This window comes from Myotis nattereri, assembly GCF_964212035.1.
Source record: "Myotis nattereri genome assembly, chromosome: 1".
Lineage (NCBI taxonomy): Eukaryota > Metazoa > Chordata > Mammalia > Chiroptera > Vespertilionidae > Myotis > Myotis nattereri.
The window spans coordinates 87,458,474-87,486,350 of NC_138075.1; the positions used below are offsets into that span (position 1 = coordinate 87,458,474).

The 27,877-nt window shown below is 38.1% G+C and overlaps 1 protein-coding gene across 12 annotated transcripts in view; it reads left to right on the top strand.

Annotated features, from left to right (window-relative positions):
* The window catches only part of NPAS3 (neuronal PAS domain protein 3), a gene marked incomplete at its 5' end in the record, with an annotated part of 907,100 nt that overhangs the window by 290,267 nt on the left and 588,956 nt on the right, over nucleotides 1–27,877 (top strand). For 9 of the 12 annotated variants that reach the window (XM_081089875.1, XM_081089876.1, XM_081089877.1 and 6 more), the window contains one exon: nucleotides 1,183–1,427. In XM_081089875.1, the coding sequence (XP_080946001.1) occupies nucleotides 1,183–1,427 (245 nt within the window). Of the gene's footprint in view, nucleotides 1–1,182; nucleotides 1,428–1,538; nucleotides 1,590–27,877 lie in introns of all 12 variants that reach the window. The other 3 variants (XM_081089871.1, XM_081089881.1, XM_081089882.1) reach the window with 1 other exon arrangement.

Sequence of the window (27,877 nt, forward strand, 5' to 3'; positions counted from 1 at the left end):
TTCCTTCCTTGTTTCTCATTCTCACTATTTTATAAGGGAAAACCAGCATGCTCGACTCAAAAATTTAAAATGTCCTCGGAGTTCAATAAAATGGATACCTATAAATGATTTTAATAGTATCTGGATACTGTAAATATTGCCCAATTACCTATCTCTGGTGTCTGATCTTGAGTTTATTTCTTGTCAGACACAAAACAGAGCAATTCAGAGTAGGTAGAATTTTTCTGTCAGCTGCTCAGAGGCAACTTCAGTGGTGCCAAGCTTCTGCCCTCAGCAATGTGAGCAAACTTCAAACAGAAATGCACATGAATAGTTAAAGAAAAATGCTGGATCCCACCTGTTGCCTCTTCTGTGAAGTAATATGTCTATAATGTTTATAAATTTTAATAACTCAGACAGGGCTTTTTGTCTTTCAACATTAAATTTATATTATCATAAAGTTTGACTTTTCTGGGCAATGTGTTTTATCCTCTAGTAATTTAGGGAATCTATCCATTCGTTAGTGTATGTCCATTGATAAAAGAATGAAAGTATTCTCTTATCAACAAATTACCAGCACATTTATAAAGTTACATGGACATCTTCCTCTTCAATAGGATGTTTTCTTTATCTGACTGAGGTCTTGATCCGTACTGAGCGCTGGAAGAACATCAACATTTTCTTTGTTGATTCTGTGAATTGCTTTTGTTTTTTCCTTTTCCTCTGAGATGATAACTGCAATAATGGTTTTGAATGCATCCTTTTGATGGCATATAATCCCATAAGAATAATAGGTAAATGGACAAAGCCAAGCTTGAGAATAGATATGATAGATATCTGAGAATAGGTATCTACAAGCTCAATCTTTTAAATTGCTTATAGCTGAAGAGATCAAGTATCACCTGTAAATCCTATGTTTCAGAAACAAGGAATGTATGTTACTGCATGGTCAATTGAGGGGAAAACCCCTACCAAGCAAATGCTTTTTACTCATTGCACTTGAGTTCATAGCATATAAGTCCAGAAGTAAAATTTATGATTTTAGTGGACATTGTCTGGAACGTATTTTACCATGACCCATGGGATTTTGAAGAAGATTTTGGTAGCTTTTTGCTGGGAAAGGGGAAGTAAAAAGAAAGCAGTTTCTATCTGATGAGAAAATCATATGTTCTAAACAATACTTTGTCACTTCTTTGGTTTCAGTTTACAAGCATTGAGAAAGGAGAAATCCCGAGATGCTGCACGCTCCCGCCGGGGAAAAGAAAATTTTGAGTTCTATGAATTGGCCAAGTTATTGCCTCTTCCTGCAGCCATCACGAGCCAGCTGGACAAGGCGTCCATCATTCGACTTACAATTAGCTATCTGAAAATGAGGGACTTTGCTAACCAGGGGGACCCTCCATGGAACTTGCGAATGGAAGGCCCACCCCCAAACACATCTGTAAAAGGTAAGTTTTAAGCCTCTGGTCATTGTGGCATATTGTGGTCTGTAGCTGTCTTTAAGATGAAATGTTTACCATCATCCTTTCTTCTTTTCCTGCATATCAAATCCTTTAAAGGGATACAAATGTGGAAATCTGAACTCTGCATGAGAAAGACACCATGCGAAGGTGAAATGAACCTCTTCTATTTCTATTTTCTTTTCAAAAAAAATTTGTCAGCCTAAAGTATTCTATCACTTTATATAAGGTTTCGGAGAAATGGGAATGAAATGACTTACATTAAAGTGCTTCCTGGGTTTAATATAAGTTATGTTAATACATGAAAATTTTTATTGCTGGGTGGAGTATGAGAATATTGCTAAAGGGTGGAGCTAATATTTTCTGTCTTTAGTCACCAAAGAAAAGAAGTAAACAGAGTTCAACTGTAGCAGGCATTTTGAGCAATGATTTTATTGATTAATAAAAAAATACAAGAAACGTATTAATGTTTCAAGTCTCTATACATATTGCCTAGAAGTTGCAAATATAAACATGTACTTGTCCTCCAAATCTTGGTGCAGTTACCCTTAAATCATTATTTTAAAATCTTAGGCCTTCTTCACTCTGGAAATTAAGAGAGGTATTTCTTGTGTGCTCCTGTAACTCCTAAACATGTATGGCATTTCCGGTAATTCAGTATGTATGCATATGTTTTTCAGTGCATGTGCGGTGTTGGTCATTGATTTTTCTAACTTTAAGGGCGTGTCATTCAATAGGACTTTACGGATCTCCTAGTTTCTTGTGCCTGACGTAGTTTCTAGACCCTTGATGAGTGTGGGATAAAACTGGACATTTGGCAGAATTTCAGGCAACCTTCGCTCAGGGAGGAATCAGGTTCTTTAGTTAGTGGTGACACCTTGACAGCTACCTTTGGAGAGGGTCCGCGTTCTTGGCTGTTGTAGGCAAGGGGACAGTGGGGAGTGTAACCCTTAGAGGACTTACATTAAAATGAGGGTCAGAAGCAGTGTTGTTTATAGTCCTGTGCTCAGAGGTGTGATCATCTTTGTGCATGTGCATGTCTCAGTCCGTTCCTCTTTCTGCCATTGCTACTTAGGGTTTGTGTTTCCTATGCTTAGGAGAGAAGGACAATTAGAGTTTAAATTGCAGCGTGTTATTTTCCTCTAGAGCAGGGGTTGGCAAACATGCTCTGTAAAGGGCCCTATAGTACATATTTTAGACATTGGGGATTAACTCAACTCTGCCATTGCAGCATGAATTCAGCCATAGACAACAGGGCGTGGCTGTGGCCTATGAAACTGTGCTTACAACGCAGGCAGCTGCCACCCGATTGGCTCACAAGCCGTAGTTCCCAGACTCCGGCTCTAGACTGTAAGACTGACGTTCAAAGCTTGAACAGAACATACAATACAATAGCTCTCAAGGGCAAGATGTGAGGTTAAGACAGCAGAGTACAAACCAGCCAAGGCACATCTATGCTGTCCTTTCACAGCCCTCTGACCTGAGAATGTAGGTGTCAACTTGGCCACACAACAGTCCATGTTCCAGAGGCTAAAGTTGTAGGGAATTTTCCCAGGCTAAAGACCAGGGATATAGTAATGCTGGTAAGTATTTACTGTATCCTTAGTCAGTAGGTTGTCTTCATGTTTATTCCAAATCATGCAAGATGGAAGGATAAGTGCAAAAGCTTATATATCACACAATGTACAAAATGTTATTATTAAATTTTAAATATGTTGCTTGAGGGACTGGACTTATATTAAGTTGTTTAGGATAATCATCTTTTCCTTTATTTCCATTTTTCTTTGAAGTAGTTTATAGGGTTTTTTTGTGGTGGCAGTAGCTACCAAAGCAGAAAAATCCAATGGTTCCCTTGTCTGTCCATTCTTCTATTTTGTGATAGCCCTGCTTACTCTTGGAATCATGGCCTTTTAGAGATTCAGAATTATAGGGCACATAGAACCGTGCCTTCATTTTACAGGTGAGGGGAATGATGTAGAAAGGGTTTACAGTTGAGTGTTCACAGATATAAAACTAGAATTCCTTTTTTTTTTTTTTTTTTGCCTTTCTGTCTAAGTGTTCTTCTATCACATCACATTCATTTCCAAAGATGATACTTAATTTGTATCACCATCTTCAAAAATTCCAGGTGAGAATTCTCTCAGTTTCAGAGTGTGACTAATTCATTTGGGCTTTGTTGCCTTCAATCAACTCAGCTCTCTCACTACTTATTGTGATAAAGATGGGGGGGGGGGGCGAGCAGACATGGTCTCTGCCCTCATGGGTTTCAGTCTGTGGAATGGCGATGTCAGTGAGAAAAACAAGGAGGCTGGGTTGGATGTTTAGGAGCCTGGAAGGAGATCACAGATTTTATTATTGTAAACTTTCCATCGGCTTTTGGCAGAGAATCCATGTTGTAACATGTTGTTCCCACTATTAGTAAACCGGTGAGAGGCTAAAGCTGTAGTTGTGAGTATAGTGGCTCTGTACTACTTACCCCGATTCTCAGAAGTTGGGAGGAATGCAAAATGCAATGGACACTTTCTATAAACGGGTACACAGTATATGTATATGTTATTGCTTTACTCTAGTTCTTTAATGCAAACCTGCTACTCATACTGATCAAAGATTCATGGAACCACATCAAAGAAACTCGTTTTAATTTATTAAGTCTTCTATGTTGTGCCCTTGAAGAAGTTCATATGGATAAACCAGCTTATATAAATAGCCTGTAGCATCCTGGGAAGTGCAGTTCATAATCCAACAATAAAACAATACACAGTATACTTGGTGCTTCTCCAAGCAGTCTCCTGAGTAAACCTAAAGGCATTTGGAAATTTATACGAGAAGGACTTACACATCGTAGGCAACATTTTAAAAAATGTGGTGAGTTATCCATGTTAATAATTAAATTTTAGAGCTTAAATTTATCACCCCAACTATATAGACATTTAATCATTTTAATTTACTGCTTCAGAAAGGTCCTTCACTCTGCCCTGTATTCATCTCATCTTTTCTTAAAAGTCTATCAAGGTTGATGAGTTGGTTTTGTGATGCCCATTGTGTACAGATTATTTACAAGTTATGCTTGCAGAAAGAACACCCAGGTGACAGTGTGTAATATGTCCTGAGTCAATTACTTCGTGGAAATGATATGTTAAGCAATTGGAAGGTAACAGATAGTTTTTTCCCTTATTTTAGAAATATCTGTATTGCTATAATACAGATCAAATCTACAATGAATATAATGCATTATTCAAGAAATGACCAGGCATTCTCAGCAGTGTTTCAGCTAAATAACTGATGATTGTAACCTTTAAAGAAATCTCATTGTGGTGACTGTTGGTAAATCACTTCCCCATTCATAGTAATCTCTATTTAGAGGCTATCTGGAAACCATTATATCTTTTATTAATCTTAAAAGCAATAGCTGCTGATTTGACATTTGCTAAAACTAGATAAATTTTTCGTCTTTCTAATATCTCAGACTTCAGTCAATTTTTGGAGTCTATCTGCTGCAACTCTATCAATCCAGGAATATTTACCACTCTAGGCATACGTTTTATTTTAATTTCAACATTGAAGCTTTTGAACAGTTTGCCTATGTGTGTGACAGGCAACAGTGCTAAAATACTGTCTGTAAAATACAAGACATTTTTAGCTTTTGGAAGGAAACAGTTGCAAAATATGCAAGACAGTTGGTGCTTAAAATCACCTGAGCACATTAGGAAAGCGCTTTACTATTTCCATAGAATTTCTCTTCCCTATTTTCAGGCATGTATTTTGAATTAACTGGTAGATTTTTTCTGTAGTTTTTATTTAAGCAACACATGATCTCTCCTTAGCCAAAGACTAGGCTGTTACTTAAGCAATGATTTTTAATGGGTCTCTTAGCAATAGTCATGGAGGGTAAGTGAAGATAGGACATTCTTCAGAATAACACTAAATTACTGTAATGGTTGTCCCAAACTTAGATAGCATTTTTTTAAAAATGGTTCTGCTTCCATAGAAGGTAGAGATTCCAAGATTATCCAAGTTGGAGGTCTTCTTGGTCTCAGAAGCTCCAGGGTCTTCCAGCCTCTGTTATGGCATTTTACTGTGTGCATTTATGTCTGCCGGGTGACATTCGTGTTTGAGAGCAAGTATCATATTCCTTATTGTCTCAGAGAGAAGGCGGGTCCGGGTGGGTGGTAGGAAGAGATTAACCAAAGAACTTGTGTGCATATATGCTAACCATGGACACAGACAATAGTGTGGTGAAGGCCTGGGGTGGGGGCAGGAGCAGGATAGAAGGGGTCAGTGAGGGGGGGGGAGGGTACATATGTAATAGTTTCAACAATAAAGACTTTTTTAAAAGAAAGAAAACGTGAAATGAAGGTCTTGGACTCAGAACATGGCATGATGTCAGCTTGTGTGATTCTTTTTGTTGTTGTTGTTACGCAGGCAAATGGTAGAGCTCAGGATGAACCCTTGGTTCTGAACAGAAGTTCCCTGTAGGGCGAGGGGAGTAGGACCGGGGGTGGAGACTTGCTTCTTTCTTGGTTCCTGTTCTCACCGCTGCCACTCTCAGTACACAGAGGGCCTGCCTCTCTGCTCTAGTCTTCAGTTCCTTTTGCCTCCATCCAAGGTCAGTGGTGGCCCCAAATGGAAATGGAAGAATCCAAAATCTGAGCTGCCGGTGTTCCTTTCTGCTTGTTCCGGTGGCCAGTGCCAGGCGCTAGCATCTATGGAAACATGACGTAATATAACTGCCTTTTTAAAGGTTTGCTTACGAGAAAGGTTTTTTCAGATCTTTCTAGTGAAGTTATGCCTCCTGGAAGAAGTTAATTAGGAACTCACCGCTTACTTTTATTGTACATCGTGTTTGAACAAGCAATGCTTACAGCACCACATGTTCATGGGATCGTCGTTTCTGACACGGGGCAGGAAGGGCTTTCTGACAAATGTGGGTCTTAAGGCTGGCAGAGTGTCTGAGACTCTAATTCTGGAAGTTTCACCTTTTATCAGCAAAACCTTTGATTTCTACAAAGGGATACAGTAGTCCACCTTCAGCATGAAGAATACTAGAAAGCATTGCTGGTTTCTTGCTACATGCCACTGACAAACAGTTTGATGGGTCCCCATTGTGCTCAGTGCATTGGGCACTATTGAGCATCCAGAATTACCTCGACTCCAAACACTGACTCAGGGAAAGGATAACTGTGAGAGTGATGGCTGAGAGCATGTGACAACCCAGCCAGGGCTACAAGCAGTTTCCACGTCTCGGTAACATGCCACAGAGCTTTCCTCCTCCTGCAGCTGGAGTTAGTTTGTGGCTTGGCAGATCTAGACTGGGAAGACCTGGGCGGTTCTACTTCTCACCACAGTCTGGCTGGGCTGGCCTCCTCGCTGAGAGTTTAGCTCAGGTCTGCCCCCCTGTCAAGGGGCAGCCAGATATTTGGGAAAAGCTCTTTCCATGGTGATGGCAGAGGTGTAAGAGCAGTGTGCAAAAAACAGATAAAAAGGAGGAATATATTAAACTTTAATTTAATGCTGTAAGCATTGAATGATATTTGGTTTGCAAATCTCCTCCTCCCCCTCCTCCTCCTCCTCCCCCTCTTCCTTCTCCTCCTTTTCCTCCTTCCCCTCCTCCCCTCCTTCTCCCTCTCCCCTCCCTCTCTTCCTCCTCCCCTCCCAGTCTCCTCCCCTTCACCTGCCTTCTTCTCCCCCTTCCTCCTCCTCCTCCTCCTCCTCCTCCTCCTCCTCCTCCTCCTCCTCCTCCTCCTCCTCCTCCCCTCCCCTCCCCTCTCCTCTCCTCCTATAAAATGGCAAATTGTACACAAGTAGAGTTTTTTATACTTGGATTCAAATGGGGGCCAAGAATGGACTGCCCTTTGTGAGCCTCTGTGCTGTGGCTGTCATGGGGAACTTTGGCATGATTGTAATTATCATGGTGGATCACACCTCCATACCCAATGTACACCTTCTTCCCGTGCCTTTCCGTTTGGACATCTGCTACGCTTGCACAGTTGCACCCAGGCCTCTGGAGAACTGCCCTGAAGAGGATCATACTCTTCCCTTAGAGGACACGCTGCTCAGTGCCCCCCTGCCCCCTCTGCCCCCCCCCCCCCCGTCTCTTCTCTGTGTCACAAGCACATTCCTGGCTGCCATGCCTACAACGGCTCTGTTGCCATGTGTAACCCTCTGCTGTTTCCTGTGAGCATGTCTCATCAGCTCTGTGTACTGTTAGCGTCAGGCTCCTATCTGTGGGGCTTAGTGAACGCCATCACTCACACAACCATGACCTTCGGGTTGCCCTTCTGTGGGTCCAGGGAGGTCAGTGACTTTTCCTGTGATGTCCCTCTCATGTTCAGATACTGTCATAAACGAATTGATCCTTCCAAAAGAAAACCCCCCAAAGCACCCATAACATTTCTTAAGGAAATTTTTGTGGAAATATGGACAAAGAGGTGTCTGTGTACCCTTTTGCATCCTAGATCAGGATTTATTAATTTTTTTTCTCCCCTGTCATCTCCTTTTCTTCTGGCAATAGTGACTACCTCACTGAACGTTTACGCCTTAGTCCATGCCATCATCAGCCTTTTCCCTTCTTTCAGGTTTGCTGAACTCCTCTTCATCATTTAAAAACCAACTCAGAGATAATATTTTCATGTAGATCTTCTCTTGTTCCCCAAAATGTTAAGTCACTTTTTCTATAGATTACTAAGTCTTATATTGCTTTATTATGAATTCATAATTATTTTTATATACCCGTTTCTATACTTCGACTAGGAGCTATTGGAGGGAACCGCCTGAGTCATATTATACATGTTTGTATTTCCATGTTCAGTACCCAGGGGAAGAAGTGTGTAATCATGTTTTTAAATTGAATTGTATAGAATTGGATTGTATCTTCGAGTTGCGTTAGCAGAGCTGATGCTGATGAGAGCTAAGGGTGGGTCTAAGTCATAGGCTAGGAAGAAGAAAGAAAGAGTAAAAATGAAAGGGAGACAAATGATGGGAATAGTGTGACACCATTCAGAAAATAAACAGTGTGTGGGTTAGGAGCTAGGAGGATGAGTGCCAGTCCCTGCCCTGTAATGGCCTCCCTGCCCCACATGTTTCTCTCATGTAACATAGAGGCAGAGTAGTTGAAAGTTAAAAGCAAGAGTTTCAAGGAACCCATAGGGTCTTGTGTTTATAAATTCAGTTCCACTCCACAAATGCCTGAGTTCCTTCTCTTAGCCAGTCCTCCGAGTGCGCTGCTGAATACTGTGGGGGATATGCAGAGAGTATCAGGCACAGCCCTGGCCTTGGACGTACTTGCCATTCATTGAGAAATAAGTGTGAAGGACAAAAGGGAGAGATAGCAGGTGAGAGCCTTTGGTAAAGTTAAATCACCCTGTGCTGTGACTTACAGTGCCCCCTCCAGACCGCAGTTTCCCTGTTTGGATTTTCTTTTTGTCAGCGATTCTGTTCTCTAATTCAGAACCCCAATTCCTTGGAAAGGATTTAGTAGTTCTTGTCTCAGATTAGCCCCTCTTGAGACTATTGGGTTTCTTGAAACTATTGGTTAATAATTTCAAAAGCCACACGCTCTACTCAAGCATGTCAAACTTGCGGCCCATAGGCTGCATGTGACCCACAATGAATATTTCTGCAGCCCAGGCAACGTAACGGTATGTAAGAAACATTTTAATAAAAATTTCATAACTTAATTTTTACAATGTCCTCTTATACATATTTATTAATATCAAACTTCAACGTTCGCTAATGACTGATCACTATAATCGTGTTGTATTCATTTCTCTTAAGCGCCTTATGTGCAGGCACACCATTTCTCTCCACTAATACCAGTAGCGAGTATTTTAGCAGCCAATCATCACGTCACTAGTCTTGTACCAACTTGTTTGATGTGTGCAACAGGAAATATTTTGCCTTCGGAGAACAAGAAAAATAGGTTTATTTGTGTTACGTTTATTAATTTGTGCAGTTACTCAGTGTCTGGTAAGTTAATGTTCAAGAAAAAATATTATTTTTTATTAAAATTTTCCATTATTTTGTGTTAATGATTACTCGTTTATTTCAGCCCTTTGTATTCAGCATGTCTCTATCCAAATAAACCTACATTTCTATGAAAATTGAAGCTTTTGTTTATTTGCGGCCCACATAAACTTAAACCTTGTTTATTTCGCCCATGTTAGCCTTTGAGTTTGACATGCTGCTCTAACTCTACATAATCTGTACTAATTTCTGTTTTCTTTCTCTTTTGCTTATTAACCCTCTATAGAAAAGGTGTCGTGTCTCCCTTGTGCTAGGTCAAAAATATGTGATAAAGTGGCTTCTTTTAAAAACTTTCATCTGTTGATTATGAAAATTTCTATATATGCAATCATTATAAAAGAGAGGAAAGAAGACATCACACAATGAAGTTTTAAATTAAAAAGTCAAATACCAAATGTATGATACAGACACAATTTAAATTTAGAAATTCATATATTGCTTTTACTCTCAACAAACTTTAGGGAACATACTTACATTCTGTTTCACATCCGACCTATTTTAAGACGTCTACCAGCTCTTGATAGTGTAACAGGTTAGTCCTGGCACCCTGTGGCATTGCATTCTACTACATTCTACTCACTTACTTAGGACTTTCATGTGAATGTGCTCTGTTCGTTAGGGCTAGAATTCTTTAACGTGCTTCGGTTAGTCCTGTCACCTCTGGCAAAGCGCAATATATAGTTTCAGCACTCTGCAGATAACAATATTTCATGGGCACAGCAAAGAAGGAGTCACCTCTGACTGCTTTATATGATTGAAACTGCACTGTGCCTTTAATTTTCAGAAACAGCTTTCTAGATACTGTGCATAAGTCTTAGCTGTGCCTTAATAAACATGTGGTGACCTCCACCTGTAAAAACTGATGTGGCTTTGAATACTGATTGACTGCAACTTGTCACATCCTCTCTGGGTCCATAGTATGTCTGCGAATGTCAGAGCCTGGGCAGGGAAAGAAGGCCGGCAGAATTTTCGGTTTAAAGATCTTACAGATCATCTTGCTATTATGTTGAGAAAAATGGTATAGAGAAAAGCTTAGTGACACAAAGTCAGTAACAGACGTGGGACTGGAATTAGGGCTTTTGGGATCCCAGTTCAGCACATTTCACTCCATAATAAAGAGAGATTTCTGTGTTCAGCACGTGTCCTCAGCTGCTCATCAGTATCCCCTTTTCCCATTTACATTTTATGTAAATTTATATGCTTATACATGGCTCATGTGTACAGACCAACCCATTTTATTTTATTTTATTTTATTTTTAAATATATTTTATTGATTTTTTACAGAGAGGAAGGGAGAGAGATAGAGAGTTAGAAACATCGATGAGAGAGAAACATCGATCAGCTGCCTCCTGCACATCTCCCACTGGGGATGTGCCCGCAACCCAGGTACATGCCCTTGACCGGAATCGAACCCGGGACCTTTCAGTCCGCAGGCCGACGCTCTATCCACTAAGCCAAACCAGTTTCGGCTCATGTGTACAGACCAACCCATTTTAGATCAAATGTTACCACTGTATTCAGATTAAGAAGACATTTTTAGGCCACTCAAAAGCAAAGGTCTTATAATGCAACAAAAGAATAATTCTTTAATGTTTTTTTGCTAATCCTCACCTGAGGATATTTTTTCTTAGATTTTTAGAGAGTGGAAGGGGAGGGGAGGGGAGACAGAGAGAGAGAAACATTGATGTGAGAAAGACACATCAAATGATTGCCTCTCCCCCCCCCCCCCCGCCCCCGCCCCCACTGGGCCAGGGAGCCTGCAACCAAGGCACGTGCCCTTGACCAGAGCCAAACCCAGCGCCCTTCAGTCCATGAGCCGATGCTGTAGCCACTAGAGCAATAATATATTTTTAAAAGGCCTAAATGCTAACATTAGGGTAAGCTGGGTGAAGAGTATTATAGAAACTTTGCAGCTATCCAAAAATCCAAAATTCTTCCAAAATAACAAGGCTATTTTTGAAAAAGCACTACTTTACTCTAATGACAGAAACATAAGGAAAACAAACCTCTGTCCAATGGAAACATGTTTTGTCCCAGTTTCCTGCATTCCCTACTGGTCAGTGTTGAGTCCTCATAGGCTCAATACAACGTGTTGATTGTATTGAATAAGAAATGTGATTGACTGACAATTACAATATCAATTAGGATAGGGGAGAAAGAAAATTGCTTCAACTGTCTGTGTAACGTTTTCTCAAACACTTTATAAATTACCTAGTTCTATCAGTAATCAGGTAAGCACAGGTGCACCCTGGAGTTCTCGCTCCTGTCTTCACTAAAAGTCAAGGCTAGCCATACTGTCTGTTCTTCTGACCCTGGTCAAGGATTGCCTAAAACGGAAGTCAGTTAGCCAAGACAAGGACTGGATGCAGAGCTGTAGAACAGGGGTCAGCTAACTTTTTCTGTAAAGAACCAGATAGTAGATAATGTAGCCTATGTGGGCCGTTTAGTCTCTGCTGCTGTTATAGCATAAAAGCAGCCATGGACAATTCGTAACTGAGTGAGTATGGCTGTATTCCAATAAAACTTTATTTGTAGATGCTTAAATCTAGTTATGACATGTCACAGAATAGTCTCACAAGTTATTTTTTAACTTTTTAAAATATTTAAAAATCTTAGCTTATGGGTTGTACAGAAACAACTGGTACTTCGCCAACCCCCGTGAAGAGCATTAGAACTGGAAAGGACTTAAGTACAGTTTTATAGCCCATTGTGTTGAGAACCACCCTACTATACTGTAACAGGTTAAGTCTTGGGTTTGTTTTAAAGGCATAGCAATAACAATGAATGGCTGGTCAGGTATTTATTTTATCATCCTCAGAGCTGTGTGTTCATATAATCTGTTTACTATAATGGCCAGCATATCTAAATTGCATATGTTACAAGGTTTCCATGGATGTACATTATTTCCTACATTATATATTTGCTGAAAATGAAATGAATAGTCATGTAAAGTTATTGGCACTGTCTGGCTTGTTATTTTGCCTGCTGTCTCAAGTTAATGTAGCAAGTGACCCAAACTAAGGCAAGTTAGATAGTCGTCTTTAGCTTCAGGATCTTATGAAATAAAAACATGATTAAAGCTTTGTCTACACAGGACTATTGTTTGGTCATGTTTACTTAATCAAATAACTGGTTAGTTCAATTAAATAATTATTTTGATTTGTTTTTTGACATAATTTGTTAGTTGTCTTTCTTATTCAATTGGTGTAAGGCATGATATAGCTGTAATCATCACAAAATAATCATTAGAAGAAAGAAATGTGAGATTTGTGTATCAAGAATATAATGTTATTAACAGCACTAGAGGCCCGATGCTCAAAGATTCATGTAAGAATAGGCCTTCACTTCGGCCCAGAGCCGCCTTTCCTCCTTTGCTCTGGCTCAGAGCCGCTTTCCGCCTCTCGCCTTGTTGCGTCAATTTGCATATTCCCTCCTTATTGGCTGTGGATGCTTCCATCTTTGTTGTGGAGTTATGGTCAATTTGCATATTCCATCTTTACTAGATAGGATAAGAATGAATGCATTGGCAAAGCTGAACTAATCATTTGTAGGTAGAAATGAACATATCTCTGAAATCATTTATACATGATGTACAGATATATAGTACAGTTTAATTTTCACAATATAATTAAAGTTGTTACTAAGAGAACAAAACCCAGTCACTAAGACATCACTGTTGTGGTCTTCTGCCATTGTCCATTGAGATCTGTCAATCACTAGGTGTTGGGTGAGTGCTCCTTCAGGGTGAATATGACTGTAGTAAGAGATTGGAGGCGGGGAACACCCTGAAATTCATGAGTTCATAGTTATAACTACCCGCAGCTCTACAGACTTAAATTTTTTTCAGGAATGTTTTGTAATTAAAGCCCATCATTCATATATAATTTTACAGTTTGGGAAATAAGGCTGCGTTGAATATCAGCACTGATGATGAAAACAGACTGTGTACACAGTTTGGGTTTTATATAAATACTTTAAAATATTGGCTTTCTTCTATAAAAATAGATGAATAGTATCCAGGTTTTTACCAGAATCTGAGCATAAAAGCAAAATTGCTCTCATTTCCCATTTTGAAAAGATACGTGAGGATTACATAGCAAAATGCAGTACATTCTAGAGGTACGAAGAAAACGGAGGTAGATGCAGGTCAGCCTCGCTTTGGGCACACTCAGGGACTTTTGTAAAGTGGTGCAGTAATGTTTGCTTAGCTGACACCTGACCTCATATCGGTTTCATTGTATCTCCTGTAGATACTGAGCTCCTAAAGTTGCAGAAAAATCTGTATCAAGTTGCTCGGTCTATGCTATTTTGTGAGTTATACCTGGCAGGCGATCAGATTGAACCTTCTTGTGAGTCACTAAATGTTTTGCTATATGAACATCTGCTTTTGGAAGAGTTAAATGGTAACTTTACTGAGATTAGAAAAGGTGACTCTTGCAGGGAGTTCTAACAACTCATAATAAAGGTGTGGTTCATGTTAAGAAGGCCAATGAAGGCAGAAAAATGTATGCATGCAATGTAAGCTAATCGCCCCAATCATTTTAATGTGTCCTCAGAATGCCTTGTTCGTAGCAAGGTGTTGGCCAGTGAAGTTGGACACTCCTGAGATGAAATCTTTGTGTGTACAGGTAACATCTCTCTGGGCTCAATTTTCTTTTGGGGGAAAAAAGGAACTTTGGGGCCTGAGTAAGCCTTGCACTGAAGGAAGCCTAGATTCTATTGGGAGGCTTAGGTTCACATTGGAACAACCAAAGGCATGTTAGAATTCCCTGTTTATGGTTTTTACCACATTAGAATTAAGTCTTTTTTTTTTCCTGGAAAGATTGTATTGAAAAAATGATGTTAATCAGAAGGAAGAGATGTTCAACATGAAGTATTTATTTTGAAATACATTTTGGGATTCTGACATGTGAAAATTTTTAACTCATACCATGTGACAGGAATTTTAGAGTGTTTCATAAATGACACAGGGAATTTGGGAATTGGAAGGCAAGTTAATGTTATTTTAATGCTTACTATAATGAGATATAAAAGTTGATTACACATTATTAATACGTGAGTATTTCATTGAGATGATAAGAAGACAAAAGCACTCTTAAAATAGGCTGTATTCCTAAAAAAGGACTGATTTATTGAAACAGTGGGTATAGTTGACATTTCCCTCAGAATTTTGGCTTTATGGATATAATCTTAGACTGACTTAGTAGGTTTTAGGATAACAATTGTTTTTGCCATTAGAGAAGAGGAATGGGTCATATTTATTGTTTCACTTTATTTACCTATTTATCCTCTAGGTATTTGAATGCTTATTACATTGCAAGATTCTATGCCAGTCTCTAGGGTAAATGCAAGGAGAAAAAAATAACTGAACCCTCTAGGAGTTTATAATCAAGTGGGAGTGATGCACATTCTCAGAAAGTAATACAGTAAGATATTCATGTTGAGAGAGGCCTAACCAAAGTAATGATCACCGACAGTGGTTAATAGCAAATGGGGAGACCAAGCAGGTAGCCTTTAGACTGGACCTTAGAGATGAGTAGGATTTTACATTGTAGTTTTTCATAGTGAGCTTATTGAATTTATATTAGGCAGTTTTAAAATACAGTCTTTTACTATTTTCCAATAAAGTTATCTTATGAAGTTCTATATTCAAATGAATATTTTTTCTGAGTCTTTATTTTAGATACTCATTGGTGTCAGATAATCTTTTATGGATAAACTAGAGGCCTGGTGCATGAAATTCGTGCACTCAGGGCGAGGGTACCTCAGCACAGCCTGTGCCCTCTCACAGTCTAGGAGCCCTCAGGGGATGTCTGACTGATGGCTTATTTGTATATTCCCTCCTTATTGGCCATCAGTCAGACATCCTTAGTGCTGCTGTGGAAGCAGGAGAGGCTCCTATGACTGCCGCTGCTCTCGCCAGCTACTCTCACATATGGGAGCACACTGACCACCAGGGGGCAGCTCCTGTGTTGAGTGTCTTCCCCCTAATGGTCAATGTGTATCATAGCAATTGGTCATTCTACCATTCAGTCAATTTGTGTATTAGCCTTTTATTATATAGGATATAGTTAAAACTATAAACATGGTGATCACTAAGGAGAATTGTGGTTCCCTCAGATGTTAAGTAAGCTTATGGTTGTTTCTTTCAAAAGAGTATTTTAAGCAGAATATCCAAATGTCATGTAGGGCACAGAATACCTGTGTACATTTCTATTATCTGGCCATAATCTCAAGTAACTGAAAATATGAATCATTCCATGCTTATAGACCAAGAGTTGAATCAAATATAGTTTTCTTATATCTTCTTTATAGTATCTTAGCTCTACATAGAGATAGAAGAAAGGCTGGAATGAGGTGTATTTTTAATTTTTGAAATTTTAATGTATATAGAAAATCCTTCCACATCAAACAGCTGAATATAGGAAGGATTAGAGCAGAAGAGAGGCTACTATTGTGGGCACTTCTCAGTAGAACAGCCAAAGTTCAGGCAAGACTCTGGGGCAGTGGCAGAGTGGCGTGTGCACTTGGCACGCGGCTCACACACATCCCACCAAAGCCTATAATTGGGAGGGAAGACTAGACAGCATGGAAGAGAATGGTTTGTACTTTGATTTCATTTAAATTAGCACAAAGGGAGGGAACAGTTTTGCTTCACATGTGAAGTCAGTCATTTCTTGGGTTGCTAGCTCAATGTTTTAGCAGAACAGCTGTTTGGTACAATGTGGCTTTCTACAAGCAATATTTCTGCTGCTAGAAACGTGGCAGTCTGCCAAAGAGAGTGCCCAGACCAGCCCCTAAACAAAAAAAATCTTTTGTCAACGACTCTAATAATTTGTACAATTCAGGAAAGGGGGGTTGCACAGTCTTTGCAGATGTGCATTTATGATGCTATTTTTAAGCAGAGCAGCATGAAAGAATAGATTCATAGGAATTGTAAGTTGATCATTCATTTCAAGCACTTGGCTTCTGCTCCTGCTAAAATTTCATTCTGAGTAAAGGAAACACAGCCATCCTTGAAACAGGGGAAGGTAGGGTGTGACAATAAGATGAAATTCTTCATTTTCAAACCTGTGATGCTTGCTCAAAAACAAAAAGCTTTAGGGTCTTATTTTAGCCCCCTGCTGAGGAAATAAGTGCAGTTTTCTGATTCCTTACAGCAGAAATGTGCTATCCTTCAGCACTTTGAGGAAACAAACTCTTAATAAGCTTACATTCTTTTATAGCAGTCTGTTTTCTGAAAGTGAGTTTAAGTGCTAAAGGAAATGCCAGAAGCATTTACTTAACCAGCGCCAAATTAATACATGTTAATCCTCTGTAGTTTAACCTACATGCAGTTTTTTTAGGATAAGACTGGGTCTAGTCTCAAATCTGACCTCTTCACGCTGGTTATCCAAAACCTATAGCAGTAGACTCTGGTTGCTTTGACTCCAGTGACAGAGTTAGGAAAATAAAATAATTTTTTAAAAATTATAGACCCCTGGGAAAGAACCATCACACTTCCCTTAACAGCAGAGGAATAAATCTGATAGAATCCTATCTTTTATTTCTATTCAACAATACACTTGATATTTACATGAGATAATTAGACTGCTCTATTAAAATACAAAATCATATTCTTATAATGATATCAGTTAATACAGTCTCATTCAATAAGGTGTTCATAGAGCAAAGATGACTATAGAAGCTTCACTAACTTGATAAAAAGCTTCCTCTCATTCTGAGTTGGGATCTTAGTTACTGTTGTATGCTTTTAAAATAATCCAAGATTTTCTCCTCTGTATAGGTGCAAAAAATGCTCAGTTAAATGGAGTTATATGTATTATTAAGTCATTAGTATTTTTGCTGCACTCAGAAATTAATCGCCTATATGTGCTGTCCCCTCATATTTTAACATTTTATATATAGTAATGTAAAAGTACTAATTGTGATGGTGGGAAATTGCTAAAATAGGTTATTTTACTCTACTAATGAAGAAATATTTACAAAATTATTCCGTTGACCTGTTTCATCATATTGTAAGTAGTTACTGAAGTGTTTCCTGAGTTTAATAAGGATTTATAGTGACAATTATACTTCTATTTATGTATGTGTACCCCCCTGTAGAGGGGTACTGCACTTTGTAAAATGACAAGTCCCAGAAAATTGTTTATAAAATTTTATCTTCTAAGTAAATTAGTAAAATCACATTTCTTATATATTAGAGAAATACTCTAGGTAAAGGGTATCTGTGGCAATTTGTGTTTTGTAAAAAAAGATTTTTTCCCCCCAAAAAAGCAACTGATGATTTCCCCAAGTATACATTTTACATTTCTGTTTTAAATTTTTAAATTTTCTTAAAGTAAGGGAATGGAAATATATGTAGTAAATTTGGGTTACTGACTTGTATCTAATGACAATATATTTTAGAAAAATATTGGAAGGCACAAAATTATCCAATTTGCATTCCCCTTACTTTATTCATACCAGGTATTGCTTTAGTGGTTGCAAGAGTACATATTTTTTATTGTGCAGTTGGAGAGCTATGATCATATTTTACACTGATGCATTATCTCTTTCAAAAATCATAGAATCAATCTAGCAATCTTTATAGTGTACAAAGACATTTTCAGGTATGAATTGGGGAGAAAAACATGCAACAATACTGCACATTCATGGTCACATTTCATACTTTCAAATCTTCAAAAGATGAGCATCATTTTTCCTTGTGTATTTAGACTTCCTTTTAATTACTCTTGCTCTCTATGTACAAAATATATGTAAGTAAAGAAAGAGTCCAAGCACTCTTTCTTAAAGCGAATTTAGACGCTTTGTATATCGACCAGTTTTACCTAATGAAAGTCATTCAGTTTGGCCCATGACATACACATACTTTACAAGGCCCAGGCCCATTAATATTAGCCTCCATACAAAGGGCAGGGAAGACTGTAAAATTATGTTCTTTAAATTAATATTGTAAAATCCCTACATAGACAACTGGCATGTATATAGTAACAATAGCATCTTATCTTTTCAGCCATTAGGCACTGATTGCATTACAACACATTTCTAAGCAATACCACAAAAATAGATTGAGTGAGGTTGGCAAGTAGATAGTGGCTTAGGTTGTGGTGCAGCTGATATCAGCATCGTTGTTAGGGTTAGCACATGAGTAAATTAACTGAACAAGCAGAAAAAAAACCCTTCAGAACCCACCCTTCGGCTTTGCTCTAGCCATTACTAACTTGGTTGGCCAAGTGCACTTGGGGAGTAAGGGTGTGCGTGCTTTGAAGGAACTCATCTTCACACCAGAGCATGTTCTGTTGCCATGACAATGGACTACAAGCTCACACTTACTATTACTTGTATCTTAAAACCATATTATGAGGCCATAATATCATAGTACACTAAACTTGTTTTTCATGGTTTTTCTTCATGTGACATACTATGAAATAGTGGAATGCTGGCACCGTGTCAGGTTTATAATCCCCAGACCTTTCGCTTTTTTTTTCTTTTCTTTTTTTATTGCTAAAAGTATTACAAAGGGTATTACATATATGTCCTTTTTTTCCCCCTCGCTTTTGTTTTTTATTTAAATTCTTTATTGTTTACAGTATTACATGAGTCTCCTTTTCTCCCCATTTATATCTTCAAAAGATGAGCATCATTTTTCCTTGTGTATTTAGACTTCCTTTTAATTACTCTTGCTCTCTATGTACAAAATATATGAAAGTAAAGAAAGAATCCAAGCACTCTTTCTTAAAGCGAATTTAGACACTTTGTATATCAACGAATTTTACCAAATGAAAGTCATTCACCCCCATCCCCAGATCTCTTTAGTCCTTTACTGAACCTCCCTCTCTGCTTCTGCATTCTACATTGCTCTCTCTTTGGAATTATGTCCCTCACAAACCTCACCCTTCCTGTGATTAATGAAATTTGATATGTTAGTGAAATCTGAGTTCTCAGACTGTGCTCTTTAGTTACTTCTTGCCTTCCTTCTACTTTGAATATTCTTTTTCCCTTCTCTTTTGGCCCCTTTTCTAAACTATTCCTTTGAGGTTCTACATTTCATGATCTTGTTCAAAGAAACACAGAGCAAAATTGCCATACAGTGGTAACATTTTAAATAACGATTAAGCTCTGCTCAGAAGAGCAGCAAGTTCAAATCAGATATTTAAATACAGGTTTCTCAGAGGTCTTAATTTCTCACTTTGGTTTCTAGGGCATGTGGCACTGGACAGTGGACTTGGGGTTGCAGAAAACTCTCCATCCATTGCATTGTATGCCACTTACAAACCTTCTATCCATATTGATCGTATGCGATAGGTCACTGCTGCTATGTTAGTCACCTGATTTGCAGAGCCCTAGAACTAATAACCTTTTCAAAAGTTATCAAATTATTACGTATCCTAGACTAATAAAATGTCTTCAGTGATCATTTGTCATTCATTTGATATTTTAATTTCGAATGAGTCTACCTCAAGGACTTCCTGATATTTGTTAGTTCTAGTAAGACCACAAATGCCAAACAGTGACATAGTTCAGAAAATTGACCGGCAATGAACCCTGAAGGCTGTAAATTAGCTTTATTTAAAATGACTTTAAAAGAAATGAATGGCCTTTAGCATAATTCTAGACAGAGCAGAATTAGTGGAGCTCCAGGAGAAGTCCATCTGTGTTATACGTCCATTTGGGGGTCTGAGGGGGTCCGATTAGGTTTCTCATAGTGAAGGAGACAGAGCTCTTGCATGTAAGTTGGCCTGCATTTGGTCGCTAATGATTTCATTTTAATGTCAGCATTTAGTTTCATACTGATCATTTATACTGACACAAAGGAAGAAAAGAAAACAAGGAACCTGTCATCAATCATTCATTTAATCAAGTAGCAAAAGTAGATAAATAAACATACTGAGTTAATTATTCTTCTGTATATAATGATTGACAATAAAGTTAATTTATGCCTATTTTAACCCTTTAACATTTAGCGCCATTAGAAATAATAGCTATTAGCAGTTAGAGAAAGGGTTTGGGGGTGATCTTTTCTTTCCTAAAGCGTCTTAAAGAAATTTCATACTTAAGGTACTTAATTCACTTGAAATCTATTTTGATAAAGAGTTGTAGTTACTGGCATCTGAGCACATTAATTCTGTGCTATCAAATATAATGAAAAACAATTATGCTGGTCTGCCTCTTTTCTATTATTCTTATTCAGATTCTTTGAGAAGACTTTTTTTTTAAAATGTACGTTTCTGATGCATAAAATGATTTTTAACCAGATAAAAATATGGTGCTAATTCAAATGTGTGTTGGATACAGCACTAATGGAAAGAAGTCTTAGAGATAGCAAAACACTAAAACATATATTTAAGTTAAAAGAGTTCTTGAAAGTTCTAAAAATCTATTTTTTATTTGCCAGCACCTTTCTTCAATTTTCCAGAGAAATTTCTTCTGATGGCTACTTTGTTGTTGTTGTTGTTAATCCTCACCCCAGGATATTTTCCCATTGATTTTTAGAGAGAGTGGAAGAGAAGGCGAGAGAGAGAGAGAGAGAGAGAGAGAGAGAGAGAGAGAGAGAGAGAGAGATCCATGGGAGGAAGACATATTGATGTTACATGCACCCTGACCAGGCTGGAGATCGAACTTGCATCCCAGGTTTGTGCCGTTGACCTGGAATCAAACCCTTCACCCTTCAATGTGGGGGCCAGTGCACTAACCACTAGACACCACTGGCCAGGGCCGGTGGCTATTCTTTTTTTAAAAAAAAAATTTTTGATGATTACTTTTCTGAGACTTTCTATAAACATGTATATGCTTCAGGTGGATGTAAAAGTAAATTTCTAAATTTTTCAAGAAGCAGACTGAGAGAATTTTAGAATGTGTTATGTGCCCTTGAATTAGCTCCTACTGCCGGCAATCTTATGAACGAGTGATGCCCACGATGTCTTGCCCTCAACAGGCCTGCTCAGCTCCTGTGGACTCACACCTGTGGCTCTTTTAAATGGAATCCCTCCATCGCATATTCGGCTTCCTCTTTCCTGCCATCTTGATGGTCCCCAGCGTTACCATCTTTTTCCCAAAGCCCGCCCTCTCATGATGTGATAGGAATTAGGTTGTTGATTAAAATTATTGCCAAAGATTTATAAAGAAACTGTGGGTGCCTTTGTGGTTACAGATGTGTTTCTCCTAGATGCATTTTATTAAATGGCTTTTCCCTTAGCAGTTTTAATGTTTAGTGTAGCTGACGTCTAATCACTTACTGTGTTTATTTCTCTCCCTTATTCACTTCAGTCCTAACCAACCAGACCTGGACTGGAGAGTGGAGAGAGAGTTGCTGGGGAAGGCAACTGGGACCCTGGTTCCCAGACCCGGGCCCACTTTACACAGTTGCTGCACTTTGTGCCGACTCCCTTCTTTGTCAAAAAGAAACCGACAATGTTGGCATAAGTTTACTTGGTCTGTTTAGAAAATTAGCAGGTTCACTATCAGTGCAGAAATCGATATGTATAAATAGCAAGTTACAGTAGATTTCGAGTTCTATCACTATTACTAAATTCCCATATTTGTTTCTTGATTGTTGTGTTGCAGTTTGCTTTCTGTAAAATTCGGCTTCATGAGAGGCTTTGCTAACAAGACTTTCCGATGCCTTGAATAGATTTGGCATTCCAGTTATGTCTTCAGTGGCAAAGGAAAATGTAAAAATACACAAAATTTAACTTGTAAGCTAGAAACTAGATAAAACAACATGTAGAAAATAATTCACTTCATCAAGTGTGTAAATGAAGAGTTGTGCATTGATAGTTAAATTTGTTTTTCTAAATAAATTTAAAATTGTCCACGTTTCTCAAGTTCACAATAACTCTGATGAATGAATTCCCCTCCCCCCATTCCTGCCAAGGACACCTTTAAACTTCATTAATTTCTTTGTAAATGTGTTAAAGAGAAACATCTATTCTTTTGTTTGTCCTTTGTTTGGCCTTCTACCTGCATGCATTAATTACGAGTTATTATGAGTGAGGAGTGGGGATTGGTAGCCTTTTTGTTCCTTCAATAACAGTTGATCTCTTTAGCTTTTGTTCAGTTTATGGATTTTCTTTTTTCATTCACTTAACAATCTGCAACTAGCAGGTTAAGGAAAATGCAGCCTGTAATCACTGTGGTAACAGTAAAACCGACCACTCTGTTATTCCTTCCTTGAAGAACACACCAATGTGCTTTTATGACTTTTATTTGAGAGAGACAATAAAAGCTGGGAAAAGATACCAGCAAACCGGTAAGCAGATGGTATTCACAGACACACACATATGCTCAAATACAGACAGTTTTGAAAAGGAAATATTTGAATAGTAGATTTGAAATATTTGGTCCAAATCTACTCTCATTCAGTTCACGAGGAGATAAGTTTAACATCAGAATTCCTTATCACTCTCAGAAAGCCTGGATCAAATGAATCTTTGGGCACAAGTGTATCTTGAATACAGGATAAGGAATGTTTTGTTGGAATAACCCTCAGAACTACTTAGCTTCTATTTGATGCATCCTTCAGTCATCCTAATCGGTGGTTTCGTAGCCCAGCCCCAGGGTTGGTTCTGCTTTGTCTCTGTCCTTACGGAATTTGCTGTCTCCCCTGGAAAAGAATCAAAGAAGAAACGAGTTTTAGGTGCTTGTTCTTTGCTCAGAAGTGGTGGGGTGAAGCCCCAGCCTCCCACCTGGCCATCTGGTTTTCTCATTTAGTCTCACCTCTAGTTCTGGCTTCCTCCTGGGTGTCACAGAACAACTCTCCGGTGAAAGCCTTTAGGTTATTAGCAGTTTTTCTTCTTCATGTTACCCCATTGTAGTTTGATTTATTCATTTAGAATAAAGAGTATATATTAACCATCTGCCATGTGTTCCCCGTGCTTAGAGATAGAAAATAATTAGAAGATAAATTTTTACTCTTTAAACATTTATAATTTATTTATAGAAATAACCCATTTGATATTTTTAAAAAAATCTAAAAATCTAGCCCTGGTCAGGTTGTTCCGTTGGTTGGAGCATCTTCCTGTACACCAAAAGGACTGCAGGTTTGATTCCTGGTCAGGGCACATACCTAAGTTGTGGGGTTGCGGATTTGATCCCCAAATGGGACACATGCAGGAGGCAACATACAGATGTTTCTATCTCACATCAATGTGTGTGTGTGTGTCTCTCTCTCCCTCCTTCCCTCTCCCCCCCCCTCTCTAAAAATCAATAAAAACATATCATTCAGTGGGAATTTTAAAAAAAAATCTAGAAAGCATTTGTGAGAGCTTCCTACAGCAGATGCAGTGAGTTGCTTATTAAGCTAAGGAACAGTCCTGTCCCGTGCCCTTCCCTGTAGCCAGAGGTCTAAAGGATAGCGTCTGGAACCTTTGTAGCTACATGGAGAAAGTTCTCATCCTACCTCAGCCACTTGTCGATCCTGTGAGGAAGGGCCAGTCCTCTGCAGTTTTCCTGCTGGGAAAATAAGGGACATAGGCACTAAGTGACTTGGTCAGGTTTAGATGGGCTTTTAATTTTGGGGCCGGTTACTGAGTCTTCCCAAGGCTGAGGTGTCCTGAGGTTGACAGGGAGCTTTGAAGACAACTCCCTGGGACATTGTTGATCAACATCCCTAGGTCTGGCCTAAAGGCGTTAGTCTATGAAATGAGACTCATAGTCATTTTGTTTTAATTTTCCACAAATCTTCAGAGAATGTAACCATGAATAGTATAGTCAATGGTATATTTAATGAATGCTCTGAGTTTCTTGGAGAGGGTTTTTAAGTTCATGTTTACCACAGCAACATTATACAAAAGTTGGTTAGCTTTTGATGTTTCAGTCCTTAGGAGAGAGAGATCTGTGCTTTGATTGTACAATTTATTAGCTAAACTGAAGTACCCAGGTAGTAAGCTGGATTTTGACTTTTTCAGTGGGACTTAAGAAAATTGAATCTATCATGATAAAAACCTTTCTTAGGCTTTGGTTAACCTTTAGAGGAAACAACAGTTTTTAACATAGCAGAACAACTACAGAGACGTATGCATATGTTCATTTCTTCCTTCCTCTAGAAAGAAAGTACTGTTACTTAACATTGTAAATGCTTGCCTTGACTTCGCAAACTTTAGATTTCTTGTATTTTTCCTCAGACTCTTTGATGTCCTTCACTCACCTGGCAGCTTCCATGTTCCCTCCCTGCCTTGTTAGACAGCATGCCCTGGAACTTGGAAGGCCATTTTTTCTTGGCATTTTAGTGGGCAGCTTATGCACCCAAGGCATCACCTAAGTGCCAGCAACACATTCTTGACTGAATAATGATGTATGTGGAATGTTACTTTTTTTTGCCTTATAAATGGATAGCAATTTACACAGCTGTGGATGTGGGATGTTTCAATCCCAGACCATGTTGTAAGAAAAATTGAATGACAGTGAGCAAAACAGCAGTAATTATAAAACTAATTACTAAATGCTGATGATGCCCATAGGCTTTGCATAACTAAAATTAGAAAAGGAAATTGCTTTCGGCTTCAGAGAGGCAACATGCTAGTTATTTCACTGTTTCAGTCAAAATGGAGGGTAGTATATAAAGTTCAATCAAGAAAATATACATGAATACATATATGTCTATATATTTGCATAACATATTTTCTATTTTGAAATGTTATTCACTCTATCTTGCAATTTTATTTATAGAACTTTATGCATAGATATTTACATAAAGAAGATGTATATATTAAAACGTTTGAATGCAATATATATACTAAGCATTTTGCATACACTATAATTACAACATTAAAATACATATCTTTACAATATATTTATACATGCTTGGCTTTTCTCATTTCACAGCAGAATATAGTGTGCATTTCTGCCCTTGCATAAAGAATCTAATCTTGTGAATTCATAGCACATTATTCAAAATGAAATACAAAAAAAAGAAAAAGAAATTAAAACATTGGTCATTCATGGAAAATGAAGTATCATGTTTTGGGAAGACACACAATTGATAAATCAGAAGTCTGTAAGGCATACCTTTGTCCACCTTCAATTTGGAGCTAAGAAATATCAATGTTAACTCCAGGAAATTTTGGAGATTGTAAACTTATTTCCTGCATACCCCAGACAATTCTAGGATTATAAATGTTTGAGCTGATATTGATAACTTTCAAATAGGAAGTACAGGGGTAATTAATTATGTCAGCATGCATATAAATGGAAAATGATTTAATGAGTTAAAAATGTAGTTATTTAGCCCGACTGGCAAGGCTCAGTGGTTGAGCTTCAACCTATGAACCAGGAGGTCACAGTTCGATTCCTGGTCAGGGCACATGCCCGGGTTGTGGGCTCGATCTCCCCAGAGTGGGGCATGCAAAAGGCAGCCAATCAATGATTCTCTCTCATCATTGATGTTTCTATCTTTCTCTCCCTCTCCCTTCCTCTCTGAAATCAATAAAAATATATATCTTTTTAAAAAGTAGTCATTTAATCAATAACATTTTCTTGATTTTTATATTTAGTTGGTTTCTATTTCTATTCTCTGTAGTCCTGTAGACAAATGTTATGAAACATAAACTTCCCTGAATAAACTATTAATGGTTATGTTTAATTTTTCAGATTAAATAGATCATGGATCAGGAAGATCCATGGTACAAAAGGAAAATGAATACTGCATTTAGAAAATTTAAGTAGTTTGAATGACCTAAATGTAATGTCTTATTTAATTTTCTGCCACTGTTATTTCAAAAGTCTTAAGAAATTAAAATGACAAAATATGATACTATCTGCAGACATATATTATTGAAATGAAATCATAGTATAATTGAATCAAGGCTGTAATGAAATTCTTCTTGTAACTTTTACCTAGTGGGGCAGTGTGATGAGTTAGTTCTTCCCATTTGTGTTAGTGGATTTAGTAATTAGCTCTTTTACCAAGGCAAATGGTCTAATAATGGAGGAATAAATCACAGCATGGCATATAAAATGAATATGGAAAGTCTTGCTTCATGTGTAATGTCTGGTAATTTAGTCAGCTGTAACTAATATGTACACAAGTTGGGGCAAAGTCTCAACTTCTGCAAGTTGTACAAGGTCCTGAGAGTCATAATAAATCATTGCTGCTCATCAGATGTCCTTCAGGTGCAAGGGATGTCAGTCTTCAAAGTATGTGATCAAGAATTTAGAGGGCTTAGTTGAGCCAAAATGATATCAGCAAGTTTATATCTTTTTAAAAATGGTGTATATTTGGCCTCACATTATTTTTTTTTCTGTTTTGTTCTTCCTGGGGCTTTGAGGGGAGAAAAGGTGAGAGGACTTCTCAGTGTATTGGTATTGAGAAATACTGGCTTTCTTTTAGTTAAGTGATAAAGGGAGTTTCCATAGAAGAAGGGATGGCCCAGTAGGGGAAAGGTCTGAGTTTACCTAGAACCAATGTGTACAGATACTTAACAGATAATTACTGAGAACCCAACCTGTGCCAGGCTTACCACCATCTTAAGAGTAAATAAAAACTTGTCTCTAGGATCTATTTAAATTAAAATCTTTGTCATTCTATATGTGAGTAGAATTTCAGTAGAAGACAAGTAACAAGGAACCCATTTTTTTCAAGGCTATTTGTTCAAAATTCATTGTCATTTGACTCATTAAAGCAACACACAGTGGCCTGTGGGGTACTGCTTTTATCAACCAGTACCAGGAAGCAAGCCTTGCTTACAGACAAGATCATTTTCTACAAATTTTCTGTCATGTTTCACCTTGGTAATCTCCATCTCTGGTGTGCAAAAAGAAACAATTTATTTTCAACACTTGAGGGATATAGAACGTCTGACTGCTGTCATAACCTATTGTTTTTAACATAAACAGTAGAGCTGCATTTGCCTTGAAATATGTGCCCATGATTGCGTAGATCTGCGCTGGATGCAGGAGTGTCACCTTGTGCTCTTCAGCCTCAAAATTGAGACCTATTGCCTAGAAAGTGCAATTTGCTCCCTTCCCAAGCATTTACTTCAACAAAATTAGAAATAGATTTTCTTTTTATAATTGAGTTAAATAGTGCAGTAACTGAAGAAAAACTTATGAGAGAACGCATTGCTTTTAACCGTAGCATATAGAACCCCTCAGATGTGGCTACGGCCCTACTATATTTTCCTTTTTCAAAAGATGGTTGATTGCTTAATGGTCAAAGCACGACTGAATAGCTTATTTCACATTACTGGAGAAAATGTGCTTTACATCAATTGCACAATGTAATTCTTTCTATTCTTTTGGTAGAATTATTTGCCTTGCATAGAAGCATGCATTTTAGAAAGAGAATTTATTTGATAATCTTTTGTGATATCCAGACATACCTTGTTTTATTGTGCTTCCCTTTATTGCGTTTCACAGATGTTGCATTTTTTTTTAACAAATTGAAGCAAGACCCTCCACCAGCAAAATATTAGGAC